Genomic DNA, 16,653 nt, shown 5'->3' with positions numbered 1-16,653 from the left:
AAATGCAGCTGCCCCTCTGGGAAGCCCTTGGTCAAGCCCCCAGGGCACAGGGGCCGGCTTGGAGACATCTCACATGTGCACCGCCTTTACATCTCCCCGAGACTGTCAGCTCCACGAGAGAGTGGCGGGACCAGGCCACAGCTGAGCTGAACACTGGCCTCTGCACACACTGAGCACCAAATAAATGCAGGTGCTCTGGTGCTCCTCTGCACACACCAAGCACTGAATAAACGCAGGTGTTCTGGGGCCTCTGCATACATCGAGCGCCAAATAAACACAGGTGTTCTGGGGCCTCTGGACACACTGAGCGCCGAATAAATGCAGGTGCACACACCGAGCGCCGAATAAACGCAGGTGTTCTGGGGCCTCTGCACACACCAAGCATCAAATAAAGGCAAGGGCTCTGCTCCTGCACTCCCCAGGGTGGACGCTGGCCCCGTCTCAGCCCGCCCTGCCCGGCCTCTGTTCCTACCAGCAGCAGGGCCTCCAAGTGGCCCAAGTAGGTTTTTTCGCTGTCCAGGATGGCAGACAGGACCCATCTTCTCATCTCCAGGCCCTTCTCCAAGTCCAGCTCACTCTATGGGAAGAAACAGGGACAAGGAGAGGTCACGGTGGGGGGCAGATGAGGTCAGCAGCGAGAGTCTGGCCACGGGAACCCCACCAGCTAGCAAGCACGCCTCCCCGGGCCATTGTTCCTGGATGGGGCATGTCAACCCCCTCGGAACCCCCTTCCCATCCCTAGAACTTTTCCAACCAAAGCTGGGGAGAGGCCAGAGACCTTTAGGGCTAGGGTGAGGATCCGATTACTCCCCTTCCCAAATAAGGTAACAAGCCCTCCCACGCCACCCCAGAGGCAGCCAGCAGCTCGGTGGACAGAGCGCCCGGCCTAGAGTCAGCAAGCCATGAGTTCAAATCCACTTCCAGGCACTGCCTCACTGAGCACGGCACTTGTCGGCTGCCTGCCTGGTTCCTCAAGTGTAAAACGAGGGTCATGACAGCACCTGGCTCCTCCCAGGGCTGTCACACAGATCAGATGAGGTATGTGTAAAGACTGCTTAGCCCAGTACTCGGTACACGGTGGGCATCACATAAGTGCTCATTCCCACAAGAGCGTGGAGTCAGAGCCTTATCGCCCTCCTTTGTGGTCCCTCCCCCCCAGCATCACTGTGGCGGAGGCGAGCACACCAGGCTCTCCCAGATCAGCAACCTCCGGGCCCCCAGCCGGCCAGGACTCACCGTGCCGGAGGTCAGGACCTCCCGGCTGACCCTGCTCTGGCCGCTGAGACGGGGGGAGGAGGAGGGGGAGTCGTCGATGTAGGGCATCCGCTCCTGCTGGCGCCTCCGCTCCTCTGCATGGTCCACGTCACAGGAGTAGCCTGGCGGGGTGCCGAACGCCGTGTCTGCACAGGTAGAGAAGCAAGTGGGCTCAGAGAGGTCGAGGGAGCGCCCATGGCCACACAGCAGGGGCGTGTGCCTGGGCCGATCAGTAATGGGACGTGCCCGGCTTCTCTTTTCACGCCTCTCACCCATGGCAGCTGGGGCATTTGTCCCCTCTGCCTGGACTGCCAGGGCGGGCAACACCGACCCTAGCCAGGGCAGCCACTGCCCCACGCCGAGGGCCTGGGTGCAGAGCTGGCCAAATCTGCTGTCCCCTGATGGGCAGTACTGGTGCATGTGGAGCTTCACACCAAGCGCGTCAGAGAGGAATGTGGTTGGGGGCCACACGCCCTTCTGATGGACCTCAGGCACATTCCAGGCAACTGCTCACCTCTCTTAGCTCAGAAAGTCTCAGGAGGGAGGCGGCCACGCTAGGGGAGCACCCTGCCTATCCCATCTACCCGTCCACGTACACTAATTAAACACCTACTATATACACACCCCAGGCTCGATGCCAGAGGAGGCCAAAGAGAAGGCAGACCCTGGCCTGGCCTCCTCGGGCCTAATGGGGCTTCCCAGCATCTGGCCTCCATTCCCCCAGATGCACCTCAAACTGCTATTTCTGCCTCAAGCGGAGACAGACAGCAGGCAGTGACCCCCGCGCCTTAGCTCTGTGCTTCTGCTCTGACGATCGCCTATGGATGGTACAGGTAGGGAAACTGAGGCTCCGAGAGGGAAAGGAGCACAAGGTTCTCAATGAATGTTTATTTTTTAAAATAAGAATCTGCCCTCTGTCCTGGTGGGCCAACACTCTGGTGCTCATGACCCCACCCAGCTTTGGGCACAAGCAAGCCGCTGATTGGCCAGACCCCCCCCCCTTTCTAGGTCCGGCTCGCTTTCTGGGCCTTGCCCATCGCAGGCAGCCGAGCGGCTCAGTGTGGGCGGGCCCCCCAGAAGGCAAGTTAGACGGATCTAGGCTACAGACAAGGCATCCAGTCTCGCCCTCCCACCGATGCCCAGAGAGAGCCCAGGCTTCACAGGCCTCCTGCCCTGCACATCAAACACACCCTGTCCCTCACAAGCACGGTGGTAACTATGGCCCTTCCTGGCCAGGCCGGGCACTGTACGGGACTCAGGATTAGAGTTAGAATCCCTGGTGAGGGGCAGTCAGGAGGCAGGCCCGAGACAAGCCCCTGGGTGGAGGGCAGACATCAGCGCCGGCTTCCTTGAGCCAGCTGGGCCCCTGGGCCTGAGGCCAAAGCCAGCAGCCTCCCCCAGAGATGCACCGGCATGCAGCTGCTCGGGATGCTGCCTCTGGCTCTGGCTGGCTCTCCACCATCTGTGGGTTATCTCTGGCATGAAGAGGCCAGGCCCAGGCAGCCACACCCATGATGATGGGCAGTCACCCCCAGGGACACCCCCAGATGTCAGAAATAATCCAGCCCTACCACATAGCTGACCAGCACAACCAGCCTGGGCCTGCAGACCCCCCCGGGGTGGAACAAGAGTGGCAGGCCCTATGCTCCAGGAGTCCTGCCCACCGGGGCCAAGAAGGGCTGCCCAATACAATCCCCTTTCCACCCAGGAAGGCCTTTCAGACACAGAGCCCTGGGATGGGCCAACTCACTCAGCCCCTTCCCCTACACAGCCCCAGCCTGGCTGCCCAGAGCCCACTGGGGAGTGTCACACAGACACCATCTCCGGCAGTCACTCCCATGGTGCCTTACGAAGTGCCTGCTGTGTGCCCGGGCAAAGCCCTGGGATGCGCAAAGACAAAGCCAAGTCCCTTCCATTCTGTCAAGGCCGCCACATAGCTATCTCCACAGGAGAGGCAAGAGGCGAGGGTGCCAGCAGCTTGGTGGGCCTTCTCGGGGTGTGTGGGGGGAGGGGAGGACAGGCATTCCAGGCCCAGGGATACAGCCAGGGCAAAGACCCGGAGATTGGAGATGGATGCTGGAGGGTCACGGGCCGGCTCCCTTCTACAGCCGTGTCTGAGAGGTCCCATGGTTGTATGTGTCCGGTGCCAAGGGGCTCCCTCCTCCCCAGGCAGACCCCCACTCCTTTGACCCCACGGAGATGCGTGGAGCCCTCAAGGACCCCCAGACACCAGATCACCATAATGTGTGATGCTGGGGGGCAAGGCGGGGGGCAGCACCCAAGCTAGGCTCTGGAGGACAGGAGTGACCGGAGTTAGGGGGGCAGGAAGGAGTCCGAAAAGGGGAGGTGAAGATGGATCCAGGAGGGCCCTGAATGTCAGGAAAGGAGACTGGCCCAGACTTGGCCAGCAGGATGGAGGCTGACACTGATGAAGGAAGAGGCGGACCATGAATGGCCAAGAGAAGTCAGACAGTCACTGACTAAGCCCCTACTATGTGCCAGGAACTGGGCTAAACCCTAGGGATGTAAAGAAAGGCAAAAGCCAGCCTGGCCCCAGTTCTCAAGGAGCCCCCGGCCTCTCCTCCACATGTTCCCCCCCATGCTTGGTTTCGTCAGCCCCAGGTAGTCCTCTACACCTTCCCCCCAATGCCTGGCCTTCTCTCAGCCCCAGCCTCCTCTCTGCCCCAGCCTCCCCTCCACACCTTCCCCCCATACCTGGCCTCCTCTCTGCCCCAGCCTCCCCTCCACATCTTCCCCCAACGCCTGGCCTCCTCTCTGCCCCAGCCTCCCCTCCACACCTTCCCCCCACGCCTGGCCTCCTCTCTGCCCCAGCTTCCCCTCCAGCCTCCCCTGGCACCTTTCCGACACACAGACTTCACGTGTTACCCTAGGCCATGGGACAATCCTCCAGACACTTAAGCATCATGCCTGCCTCCTCCCCCAGGTTTCTCCAGGCCAAACAGCCCCAGGTTCCCTCGAAGTTTCCCATGACATGGCTCAGCCTTCCAGCCTTCTCCCTCCCTGTCTTCCACAGCATCCGAGAGCTCAGAGGTGACCATAACCCAGCAGGTGCAGTCTGGCCAGGGCAGAGGAGGTCGAGACTGGCCTCTCTTGGCACGTGAACCAACTGCTGTCACCTGGATGGGACAGAGAGGAGGCTGGACAGGTCCCAGCCTGTGGGGGCTGCAGAGCTCAGACATCTGCAAAATGGGCAGTAATTCTGGCCAAGGTGTGGTCCCCGACCCAGCCTTGGACTGACAAGGTAGTCAGCCATGTTGGAAAGAGCCTCAGATCCGGGGCCAGAGAGACGGGGCAAAATCCTGCTTCTGACTCCTTCTGAGGAGCGGTGTGGCCCTCCACAGGCCTCCTCCCTACCCCCCCACCCGTGTCCCCATGTGGGGAGCCACTTCCAATCCCTCCTTGTCCTCACACATGTGGTTCTCCCACTGACCACAGGGGGGCCCCCATGCCTTGGGTACTAACAGCACCCTCCTCTGAAAATAGCACACAGGTGAAATCAAGTGAGCCCAGCCTCCCCCCGGAAGCCAGAGGAGCCCTCTGGCTTCTTCCCCCAAGAGGATTGCCCTGGGAAGGGCCGGGCTGTGATCTCCCCCAGCACTAGGGGGGCAGTATTCAGCCCCTGTACCCCATGAGGAAATGGGGGCTCTGTCTCCATAAATGGAGATAGCAGAGGTGATGGTGAGGCAGAGAGGCCCTGGCCTGGTCCGGGGACCTTGGCTCAGGCAGGTGGCTGGATGGCTGAGCATGGCCTTGTCGATACCTCAAAGCCTGTCAGTCTACAGAGCTCGCCTTCCAACCAGGACAGCAGCTGGACCAGCATGAACCCCAGAAATCAATAACGCCAATCAGCAAGCATTTATTAGGCACCGACAGAGTGCCAAGCCCTGAGCTGGGGATACAAAAAGAGGCAAAGGACAGTCCCTGCCTTCAAAGAGCTCACAATCCAATGAAGCAGGAGCAGAGTCAGGGGCTGCAGCTGCCTTAAGAGAAAGAAAATGGGAAGCGGGCTTGGCGGGGTTTGGACTTGGGAAGGAGGCCAGAGATTTAGTGTGGGAGTGATAAAAAATGATGAGTGTGCAAAGCCCTTTACAAGTGTTAATTATCTGCTGCTGTCAGCCTCACAAACACCCTGGGGAGGGGCTCTTATGATTCTCATTTACAAATGAAGAAACTGAGGCTGAGAAGCGTCCATCAAGGCCCAGGGTCACCCAGGTAGCGGGTGTGTGAGGCTCCAGGCTCGCCTGCAGAAATGGCCGGGTATGTCCAGGGGCATGGAGAGTGGGGAGGGCTGGGGGTGAGGGGTGAAGGCACTGCTGTCCTCATTGCCCCCCCCTTGAGGTCAATGAGGGAGGGGCTGGGGAGCACGCTCAGCACTCCGGGTATTTAGAGACAATCACACATTCCCTTTTTAGAGCCAGAGCCAGGCCTTCCCTAAGGTCTGAAGCAGGAGAACAAAAACGTGACTGCTTCTGTCAGGGGGCTGGCAAATGAGGGGGAGGGGAGGGAGGCACAATCACACACCCAGGGCTAGGTGACACATGTGAACAGCAGTGAGGGAGAGGAGGGGGGAGGGGAGAGGGGGGAACAAGTGGGAGAGGAGAGGGGGAGAGGGGGGAAGGGAAGAGGGGGAAGAAGTGGGAGAGGGAGGGGAGAGAGGAGGGGAAGAGGAGGGGGGAGAGGGGAAGAAGAGGTGGGAGAGGAAGAGGAGGGGGAGGAAGAAAGAAGAAAGGGAGGAGGGAGCCCTTCACCCTCTGGGGAATCACTCAAGCAAAAACCACCTGCAGAGGGCACCCCAAGAGCATGGTCCGCGGCAGAAGGGACAAATGGGGCAGGGCTTAGCTTGAGCTCAGCGAGAAAGGGAGCAATCCGTCAGGCAGATGACGAGTCCTCATGTGGGCACAACCCACCCGCCAAAGAGAACCCAGAAGCCCACTGCCAAGGACGCAGTCATGGCGAGAGGCTAGAAGCACCTCCCTCGGGCAGGGCACTGGGCAGTGGGCAAGGACAACCTTGGCACCCAGAAGTGGCCAAGAAGGTGCTAGCAGAGAGGGGGTTGGGCCACGGCGGCAGGGTGGCTGGGAGAGGGGCTCCTCCCAAGGAAATCTGGAGAGAACGAGGGGGGGTGCACCAGGAGACAGCAGGTGGCAGCGCGTGGCTGACCCGCCATGGGAAGAGCTGACGCGGAAGTGAGAACAACGCACACAGAGACACGAGGCACTCAGAGAACAGAGAGGGCTTGGCATCAGGCTAGTGGCCCTGTGCCACCTACCTCCCCCTGCCAGCAGAGGACTGGCACTCCACGGCTCCGGGCCTTCGTCCCTCTTTATTCCCCGGGAGGGATCGTGGGGTGGGTAGGGAGATGAAGGAGACATGGGGCGGGAACTTGGAAAGCTCATATTTGTCAGCTTGGCCACAAATGACCTTTAATCTCCAAAGGAGGAAGGGGAGAGGAAACTGCTTCTGAACCCACCAAGCTAGAAACCAGAACCAAGCGTGGAGAAGGAAGGAGGTGCTGCTGAGACAGCCGGAGGCTCCACGAGACAAGAGCCCAGAAAGGAGCCTGTCACTCCTACCCACAGCCTCGAGCGCCCCGACCCGCACACCCAGCCCTGGACGGAAGGGTCCCTGCCACAGCCTCGAGCGCCCCCATGGCACACCCAATGCTGAGGCACATCTGAGCATCACTGAGGCTTGGTGTGAGAAAACCCACAGCTGGGCCATGGCTCTGGGTGGGTGGACTTTATTCTAAGCAAATAGAGCAGGTAAGGGGTGGGGGGAAGTGCAGGGATTCCTACTGTCTATTAAGAAAGCCTACTCATGTGAGAAATCCAGGAAAGGAGGCCAGAGTATTTGGGTAAAGGCCAAAGGAGGGAGACCCAGGAGCATCTTTGGCAGGAAAGACGAGGAGTTTGGGGAACAGATGGCGAGCCTGGCAGGGAGGTGCCTTTAAGGATCCAGCCAGACGTGTGCCAGGGCTCTCCCTCAACCAGAAACAACCCCCCAGCCTGCCTGGGGAGAGGAGGTGGAGGGCCGAGGGTACATTCTATTCTGGATGCGATTCTCACAATAGGGAGGAATGGGGGGGGGGAAGGACAGAAGCCTGGGAGTGTCTGTGATGATGTGGGAAGGAGGGTTCAAAGGGTCCAGGGGAGGGACAGGTAGGACCCCCAGTGGGGACCGGTGGCAAGGGGAAGCAGAGCTGCTCCATCTTCCCTTCTCTCTGCCAAGAATGACTTTAGCAGAGACTTAGCACTCAAAGCAAGGAAGGAGGGAGAGAAAGCCCTGAGCTGAGCTGTCCTGGGTGACCCAGGTAGAAGAGAGCCTTGTGCAGGGCATGAAAACACTGGCAGCCAGCCTGCTGAACCACCCCCAGTGCAGATGACCGAGAGACTGTGGGCAACAGGAGATGTGCCCCAGGACCAGAGAGGGGCCACAGGATGGGGGATGGGCCATGGGACCAGGAAGGGGCCAAATGCTGTCCCCATTCTCAGAAACGGGAAGAGAACAGTCTGTGAAGCAGAGGCCAGTGAGTTTTCTTGTCTACCTGCCATCTCCCTCATCCTCCCTCAGCGTCTTCCTGTCTCACCTCCCAGTGACTCACTCTCTTCCTTCTCCACGGGTCTGGGGCTCTCAGTCTTCTTTCAGTGAGCACAGTGATGCCCCTTCAGACACCCCCATGACCCACCACACCACCCCAGATCAGGGACCCCCAGGGCTGGTCTTCCATTCGCTCTCATCATCGTCCTCACCTCGGCCCCCTCAGGATTCTGCCTCTTCCTCCTCAGCCTTTCTTTTTGGTCCCCACTCTGGCTCGCTTCATCGTCCTGACCTTTATGGCTGACCAGCTGGACTGGCAGTGTCCTCCACCCCCGACCCTGCTGCCCCCTTGCCCTCCTGCCATTTATTCGTGGCCTTCCAGGCCAATCAGCCAACTTCACAGGAACCAGATGGGGGAGGTATGGTCAGACTGCTGCCTTTCTGGAAAAGATCTAGGGGGCTGAGTGGCCCTCAAACTCAGTATAAGTCAACAGTGGGATGCAGCAGGCAGGCTGTTGGGCTACATTCAGTGGATCAGAACATCCATGATGAGGCATGGGAAAGTCCCACTGGCTTCTGTCCTTGTCACACCTCCACTGGCATTCTATATCCATTTCTAGAGGTCAATTCTCATTCATTCATTCACTCATTCATTTGAGAGTGTCCAGAAGGCGGAGCCAAGATGGCAGCATGAAAGCAGTGACTTGCTTGAGCTCTCCCCTAAACCCCTCCAAATACCTTTAAAAAATGACTCTGGGGGCAGCTAGGTGGTGCAGTGGATACAGCACCAGCCCTGAAGTCAGGAGTACCTGAGTTCAAATCTGGCCTCAGACCAAACACTTGACACTTACTAGCTGTGTGACCCTGGGCAAGTCACTTAACCCCAATTGCCTAAAAAGCAAAACAAAAACAAAAAAACAAAAATATTGGGGGCAGCTAGGTGGTGCAGTGGATAGAGCACTGGCCCTGGAGTCAGGAGGACCTGAGTTCAAATCCAGCCTCAGACACATAATACTTCCTAGCTGTGTGACGTTGGGCAAGTCACTTAACCCCAGTTGCCTCACTAAAAAAAAAAGACTCTAAACAAATTCTAGAGCAGCAGAACCCACAAAAAACGGAGTGACAAAGACAATTTGGAAGGCTGGCAGGCAAGGTCTGTTGCATCAGGGTGAAAGTGGAGTGCAGTCCAGCGCAGGCCAGGCCCCAGCAAATGGAGCAGGCCTTGGGAGCCATTGAATCAGCAGTGCCGCTTCTGGAGTTCTCAGCCCACAGACACTAAGGGGGTTGAACAAGACCAGGAGAAAATTACAGGGGTCTTTTTACTGGCACCGAGGCAGGACTCTGTTGCTTTGCCCATACTCGGATCCAGGTGGCAGTCCTGGGAGGAGGAGTACAACACAGTACAGCTTGCAACCACAGTGGAGGGGGGGACTCTCGTCACAGTTCCAGGGCAGAAAAGAGTGCTCGTAGTCACTCAGAGACCAGAGCACAGCTCAGAAGAGGAGTGAGCACACCTCTCCTTAGATCAGACCACCTTGGAAGAACTGAAAACTTAAAGGTCCCTAGAAATATCTCTGAAAACAGCTGCACAAAACCCCTGAAGCTTGGGACAGTGTGCCCTCCACCTTGGAAGGAGAGCCCTTACTTTAACAAAAACTTAAAAGTCAAGTAATGTTCTGAGAGAATGTGCAAACAACAGAAAAAAATTCAGACCATAATAAGTTACTACGGGGACAAGGAAAATCAAAACACACACTCAGAAGAAGATAACAAAGTCAAAGCTCCTATATCCAAAGCCTCCATGGTCTCAGGCCATGGAAGATCTCAAAAAGGATTCTGAAAATCAAGTAAGAGAGGTAGAAGAAAATCATGAAAAATGAGTCGATGGATTGGTAAAGGAGACCAAAAAAATGCTGAAGAAAATAACACCTTAAAAAACAGACTAGACCAAATGGCAAAAGAGGTCCAAAAAGCCAATGAGGAGAAGACTCCCTTAAAAAGCAGAATTGGCCAAATGGAAAAGCAGGTCCAAAAGCTCACTGAAGAAAATAATTCCTTGAAAATTAAAATGGAGCAAATGGAAGCTAATGACTTCATGAGAAATCAAGAAACAATAAAATAAAACCAAAGGAATGAAAAAAATAGAAGACAGTGTGAAATATCTCACTAGAAAAACAACTGACCTGGCAAATAGATCCAGGAAAGAAAATTTAAAATTATTGGACTGTCTGAAAGCCATGATCAAAAAAGAACCTAGACATCATCTTTCAAGAAATTATCAAGGAAAACTGCCCTGATATTCTAGAAAGAGAGGACAAAATAGAAATTGAAAGAATCCACCAATCACCTCCTGAAAGAGATCCCAAAATGAAAACTCCTAGGAACATTATAGCCAAATTCCAGAGTTCCCAGGTCAAGGAGAAAATGTTGCAAGCAGCCAGAAAGAAACAATTCAAGTATTGTGGAAACACAATCAGGATAACAGAAGATTTAGCAGCTTCTACATTATGGAATTGAGAGCTTGGAATATGATATTCTGGAGGGCAAAGAAGCTAGGATTACAGCCAAGAATCACCTACCCAGCAAAACTGAGTATAATAATTCAGGGGAGAAAAGGGACATTCAATGAGATAAAGGTCTTTCAAGCATTTTTTGATGAAAAGACCAGAACTGAATAGAAAATCTGACTTTCAGATACAAGACTCAAGAGAAGTATGAAAAGGTAAACAGGAAAGGGAGATCATAAAAGGACTAAATAAGGTTAAACTGTTTACATTCCTATTGGGAAGATGATATTTGTGACTCATAAGAACTTTCTCATTATTAGGGTATTTAGAAGAAGTGTATATAGACAGAGGGTACAGGTGTGAGTTGAATATGAAGGGATGATATCTAAAAAATAAAGTTAAAGGGTGAAGGAGGATTGTACTGGGAGAAAGGGAGAGGTAAAATGGGGTCACTTATCTCACATAAAAGAGGCAAGAAAAAGCTTTTATAGTGGAGGGGAAGAGGGAAGAAGTGAGGGGGGAGTGAGTGAACCTTATTCTCATCAGAATTGGCTCAAAGAGGCAATAACACACACACTCAATTGGGTATAGAAATCTTTCTTACAAGGGCAGCTAGGTGGCACAGTGGATAGAGCTCTGGCCCTGAAGACAAGAGGACCTGAGTTCAAATCCAGCCTCAGACCAACCACTTGACACTTACTAGCTGTGTGACCCTGGGCAAGTCACTTAACCCTAACTGCCTTAAAAAAAAATCTTTCTTACCCTATAGGAAAATAGGAGGGGAAGGGGATATGAGAAGGTGGGGGTGAGAGAAGGGAGGGCAAATTGGGAGAAGGAGTAGTGAGAAACAAAACACTTTTGAGGAAGGAGAGGGTAAAAGGAGAGAGAGAATAGAATAAACAGGGGGGAGGAAAATAGGATGGAGGGAAAGACATTTAGTAATAGCAACTGTGAAAAAAAATTTGAAGCAAGTTTTTCTGATAAAGGTCTCATTTCTCAAACATATACAGAACTGAGCCAAATTTATAAAGATAAGATTCATTCCCCAATTGATAAATGATCCAGAGATACGACAAGCTGTCAGATGAAGTAATCAAAGCTATCTATACGATGTGAAAAAATGTTCTAACTCACTATTGATTGGAGAAATGCAAAGTATAACAATTCTGAGGCACTACCTCATATCTATTAGATTGGCTAATAGGACAGAAAAGGTAAATGACAAATGTTGGAGGGGACTTGGGAAAAATGAGACATTAATACACTGTTGGTGGAGTCGTGAACTGATTCAACCATTCTGTAGAGCAATTTGGCACTATGCCCAAAGGGCTATAAAACCATGCATACCCTTCGACCTAGCAATACCACTACTAGGTCTGTATCCCAAAAGAGATTAAAAAAAAAACCCCAAAAATATTTATAGCAGCTCTTTTCTGGGGGCAAAGAATTAGAAATTGAGGGGATGCCCATCTATTGGGGAATGGCTAAATAAGTTGTGGTATGTGATTATGATGGAATGATATTGGACTAAGAAATGACGAGCAGGAGCTCTCAGAGATGCCTGGAAAGATTCACAGGAGCTGATGCAAAGTGAAGTGTCCTGTGTACAAAGTAAGAGCAACATTGGAAGATGATCAGCTGTGAACGACTTAGCTGTTCTCAGCAATACAACAATCCATGACATCTCTGAAGGACTCATGATGAAAAATGCTCTTCATCCCCAGAGAAAGAGCTGATGGTGTCTGAATGCTAATTGAAACATACTACTTTTGCTTTATTTTTCTTGAGGTTTTTTGGTCTGGTTTTTTTCAAAACATGATTATTATGGAAATGTTTTGCATGACTACACATGCATAACCTATACAGAATTGCTTGCCTTCTTAAAGGTGGGGGTGTGGGAAGGGAGGTAGAAAATTTAGAACTCAAAGTTTTAAAAACAAATGTTAAAAATTGTTTTTACATGTAACTGGGGGGAAATAAAATACTAAATTAAAAAAAGAAAGTAAAAAAAAATTTTTAAATCCATAGTACAGTAAAAAAAGAGAGAGAGAGAGAGAAAGTGTCCAGAGGAGGGCAACTGGGCCGGTAAAGGACCCAGAGTGTGGAACTTTTAAAGATACCTGGAAAGAACAACCATGTCTATCCTGTGTCTATCCTGGGAAAGAGAATACTAAAGGGGGCTGTAACAGCTAGGTGGCGCCACAGTGCCCAGCCTGGAGTCAGGAAGACAGGAGTTGTTCAAACTAGCTGTATGACCCTGGACACCCACTTCACCTCTGTCTGCCTCAGTTTCCACATTTGTAAAATGGGAATAATAACAGCACCTCCCTCCCAGGGCTTCTATGAGGATCTAATGAGATCATATTTGTAAAAAGTATTTAGCACAGTGCCTGGCACACAGTAGGCACAGTACAAATGCTAGCTATCATTACTAGCCATCTTCAAGTGTCTAGAGAGCTGTGGCAGTGGGGAAGTGGCCCACAGGCAGAAGCAGGAGTGAGGAGGGGGTAAGGACAGGCAGCCGCCGCTAGGGAAGGGGTGGGCGTGGAGCAGAGGTGGGCCAGCCTTTGGGCAGGGGGCTGTTGAGGGATTCCTTTCACAGAGGGCCTGGATCCCATGGTCACTCTCAGATTCCGCCGCTGGACCCTTCTCCTTTCCCAAGCACAGGGACAAGATTCTGATCTTTCTCTTCAGCAGAAAGAACTCTGCAGCTTCCCAGATGCCAGATATGGGGGCAGCGGTCCATCTGGGCAGGTTCTGAATAGGTTTGCAAGCCTGCACATGGCCCCAAAGGGAGCCCGCTAGCCACCAGCCATGCCCTGCTTTGAATCCAGCATGGCTAAAACTGCAGTAAGACGATAAACTCATGGAAAGCTTCCATCTCTGGATCTCAAGCGATCACAGTTCACGCAGCTCCAGCTGGCATGCTGGAAGCCCCCACAACACCACAAAAAACACCGGGTATGGGTGAGATGCCACAGTCAGGAAGGGGAAAATGCACTGAGACCATGGTGGTGACCAAGTCTGTTTCAAAGAGATGTGATGACAAACTTGCCCAGTGGGGACAGATACTCTTCTGAGCTGGAAAACACTCTAGATTTATATGCTATATAAATGGGAGGGAATGGAAGAAGCATTAATAGAGCTCCTGTTGTATGCCAGGCAACGTGTTAAGCACTTTACAATTATTACCTCATTTGAGCCTCCCAACAGCCCTGGGAGGTAAGTGCTATTAGGATCCTCATTTTACAGTTGAGGAAACTGAGGCAGATGGAGGGTATATGACTTGCCCAGGGTCACTCAGGAAATGCCTGAGGCGGGGCTCCAGGCCCAGCACTCTATGCTCTCTGGGGCCACCAGCACCTTCAGACAATACAGTCAGCCCCCCTGAGGTATCAAGGCTTTACCTGTCCCTACACGACGCTAGCTATTATGGCCAGCCAGTGTCCTCAGGACCCCCTGACTGTTCCTAAGACTACATTGGGTCAAGGATCCTCCATCTAGCTTATTTACCCAGGTCAAAAGCGCTCCAACAAGGACAGGCTACACCCTGATCTTTCCAAGAGACACGAATCCAGGCAGGGCAGTGCTCAGATGCTCTCCTGGAACACAAGTGGGGAGGGGGCTCAGGTAACCCATGGCATCGGGGCCGGGCTCAAGCCAGCTGAGACCCACAAGCTGAATCTTGGAGCTTAGAGTTTGCCCAGGCAGCTGGTCTGACTATCCCAATGATCCCAACACAGGGATGCTCCACATCCTTGGTAGTGGTCCACTGATGGAGGTTCCAGGCCTCAGGCCTCTGCCCTCCTGAAGCTGCCCAGGCCACAGCCTGCATGTAGGGGTAGGGCTCCCCTGACCAACCCTGTTCCCAGATCTGCCTCAGCTACAAGCAAAGCAAGGTCTCTCCTTTCTCAAAATGTGGGACAGTTCTTCAAATACTCCTGAACCAGACAAACATCCCCAATAATGTTTCTTTTTCCTATAACTAGACACTTGATTTCAACCCAAACTCATTATCTTTTCTCCTAAACCATATGAGTGCATACACACACATTCTCCCAGTCCCTTGGCTCCCAATCTAGGAGTCATCCCCAGCTCTTCACTCTCTCTCACTCCCAGATCCAATATGGTGCCAAGACCTGTCCATTTCACCTCTGTTTCACGTCTGGTCCATTTCATCTCTGCACCATCTCTGGTCCATTTCACCTCTGCTGCACCTCTGGTCCATTTCACCTCTGCACCATCTCTGGTCCATTTCACCTCTGTATCATCTCTGATCCATTTCAGCTGTGCTGCACCTCTGGTCCATTTCACCTCTGCACCATCTCTGGTCCATTTCACCTCTGTACCATCTCTGATCCATTTCAGCTCTGCATCATCTCTGATCCATTTCACCTCTGCTATATCTCTGGTCCATTTCATCACTGCTGCACCTCTGGTCCATTTCACCTCTGCTGCACCTCTGGTCCATTTCACCTCTGCATCATCTCTGATCCATTTCACCTCTGCTATATCTCTGGTCCATTTCACCTCTGCATCATCTCTGATCCATTTCACCTCTGCTATATCTCTGGTCCATTTCATCACTGCTGCACCTCTGGTCCATTTCACCTCTGCTGCACCTCTGGTCCATTTCACCTCTGCATCATCTCTGATCCATTTCACCTCTGTATATCTCTGGTCAATTTCCTCTCTGTCTCTGTGGCATCTCTCCAATAGCTCCTTTCTGTCCTCTGACCCCACACTGGTGCAGACCCTCATCCCCTCACAATGGCAAAAGTTGCAGGGGGTAGGGTCTGTCTTCCTCAGTCTCTCCCCTCTCCAATCCATCCTCCATTCAGACACCAAAGTGATTTTCCTGAAGTCCAGGTCTGATCACGTCACCCTTTGTTCTATAAACTACAGAGGCTCCCTATGGGCTCCAGGAACAAACACAAAATGCTATGTTTGGCATTCACAGCCCTTCCTAATCCAGCCCCTTTCCTCCCTTTATGGTCTTCTCACCCTTACTCCCCACCTGCATCATAAGTACTATATAATTCAATGACACTGGCCTCCAGGCTGCTCCTCATACATGATCTCCATTTCCCAATCCCTGACTTTGCATTGGCTCTCCCCCATGCCTGGAATACCCTCCCTCCTCACCTCTAGGTCCTCATTTCCCTGGCTTCAAGACTCAGACCAAACTCCTTCTTCTCCAGGGCTCCTAGCTCTGAATCCCCCCAAAAAACATCATGCCCCCCCACACACACCAGTGCCTTTCCTCTGCTGACTCCCCCAGTTAATCCTGTCTGCATCTCATCTGTACATAGTTGTTGGCATATAGACTATGAGCTCCTGGAGGGCAGGGCCCATGTATTTGCCTTGTGCCTAACACACAATAAGTGACCAATAAATGCTTGCTGACTGACCAGAAGTAAAGAGGCCCTGGTAAGTAATTTCTTCTCCCAGGTGGGTGCAGGCTGGCACCATCCAGTCTTTGAGAGCTGCCTGGACTTGTCCAGGACAATAACACTAACTGTGAGCCTTGGAGGTTTGCAAAGGGTTTTAACTAGGTTATCTCACTTGATTCTCACAATGACCCCCTAAGGTAGGTCCTGTCATCTCCTCATTTTCCAGACAAGAAGACTGAGGCTCAGAATGGTCAGGATCCCACAGCTAGGATGTGTCAGGGCAGGACTTCATCTTACCCTGTTTTGTGCCCAAGTGAGCCCAGATACTCTAAAGGAGGTTGCAGCGAGGGTCAGAAGACAGTCTGACCACCAGCCTCCTCCTGAACATCTCATGAGGCAGCCCCATGTCTGCCTGCCTATTTGGCTGGGATGCCTCCCTCCTGGCTCCCCAGGGTACATCCCCTGACTCTAGGGGCAGCTGACGCCCACCTTCGTTCCCCAAACCTTCACACACATGGTCTTGCTTGATCCATACAAGCCCCTCTGCCAGGTTTTACTATTCCTGTTTTCAACTGAGGAAACCATAGTCAACAGAGTTAAAGTGACTTGCCCAGAGTCACACATCTAAGTAGTATCTGAGGCTGGATTTGAACTCAGATCTTCCTGACTCTGGCCCTGGTGGTCTATCCACTACACCACCTAGCTACCCCTAGGTTCTAGTATCCAGACCAGGGACAGATGGTCTGGGAGTCAAGAACTGCAAATGTCATCCCAGTTTCCAAAAAGGGAAAAAAGACCACTTTGTTTGATAGAGGCCAGCGAATTTGGTTTCCATTTGTGGGAGAATTCTAGAATACTTTATTAAAGAGGATTAGTGGACGTGTAACAAAACAAACGAACATGAGAATGATAACACTGATGTGGCCTAGGTCAATTCATTT

General features: G+C 52.8%; 1 protein-coding gene and 1 long non-coding RNA gene across 2 annotated transcripts in view; one reads left to right on the top strand and one right to left on the bottom strand.

The window, feature by feature from the left end:
- Positions 1 to 16,653, top strand: part of LOC144456632 (uncharacterized) — a 469,008-nt gene that overhangs the window by 411,934 nt on the left and 40,421 nt on the right. The gene's annotated exons all lie outside the window — the stretch shown is intronic.
- The window catches only part of BCR (BCR activator of RhoGEF and GTPase), a 70,374-nt gene that overhangs the window by 31,193 nt on the left and 22,528 nt on the right, over positions 1 to 16,653 (bottom strand). Inside the window, 2 exon segments of the mRNA XM_020977568.2 lie at positions 473 to 577; positions 1,237 to 1,400. Coding sequence (XP_020833227.1) covers positions 473 to 577; positions 1,237 to 1,400 — 269 coding nt within the window.

The sequence above is a fragment of the Phascolarctos cinereus genome, unplaced genomic scaffold, assembly GCF_003287225.1.
Source record: "Phascolarctos cinereus isolate Bilbo 61053 unplaced genomic scaffold, phaCin_HiC Scaffold_4;HRSCAF=312, whole genome shotgun sequence".
Taxonomy (NCBI): Eukaryota; Metazoa; Chordata; class Mammalia; order Diprotodontia; family Phascolarctidae; genus Phascolarctos; species Phascolarctos cinereus.
The sequence above is the reverse complement of the archived record's forward strand: the minus strand, read 5'-3'. Positions and strand labels throughout refer to the sequence as shown.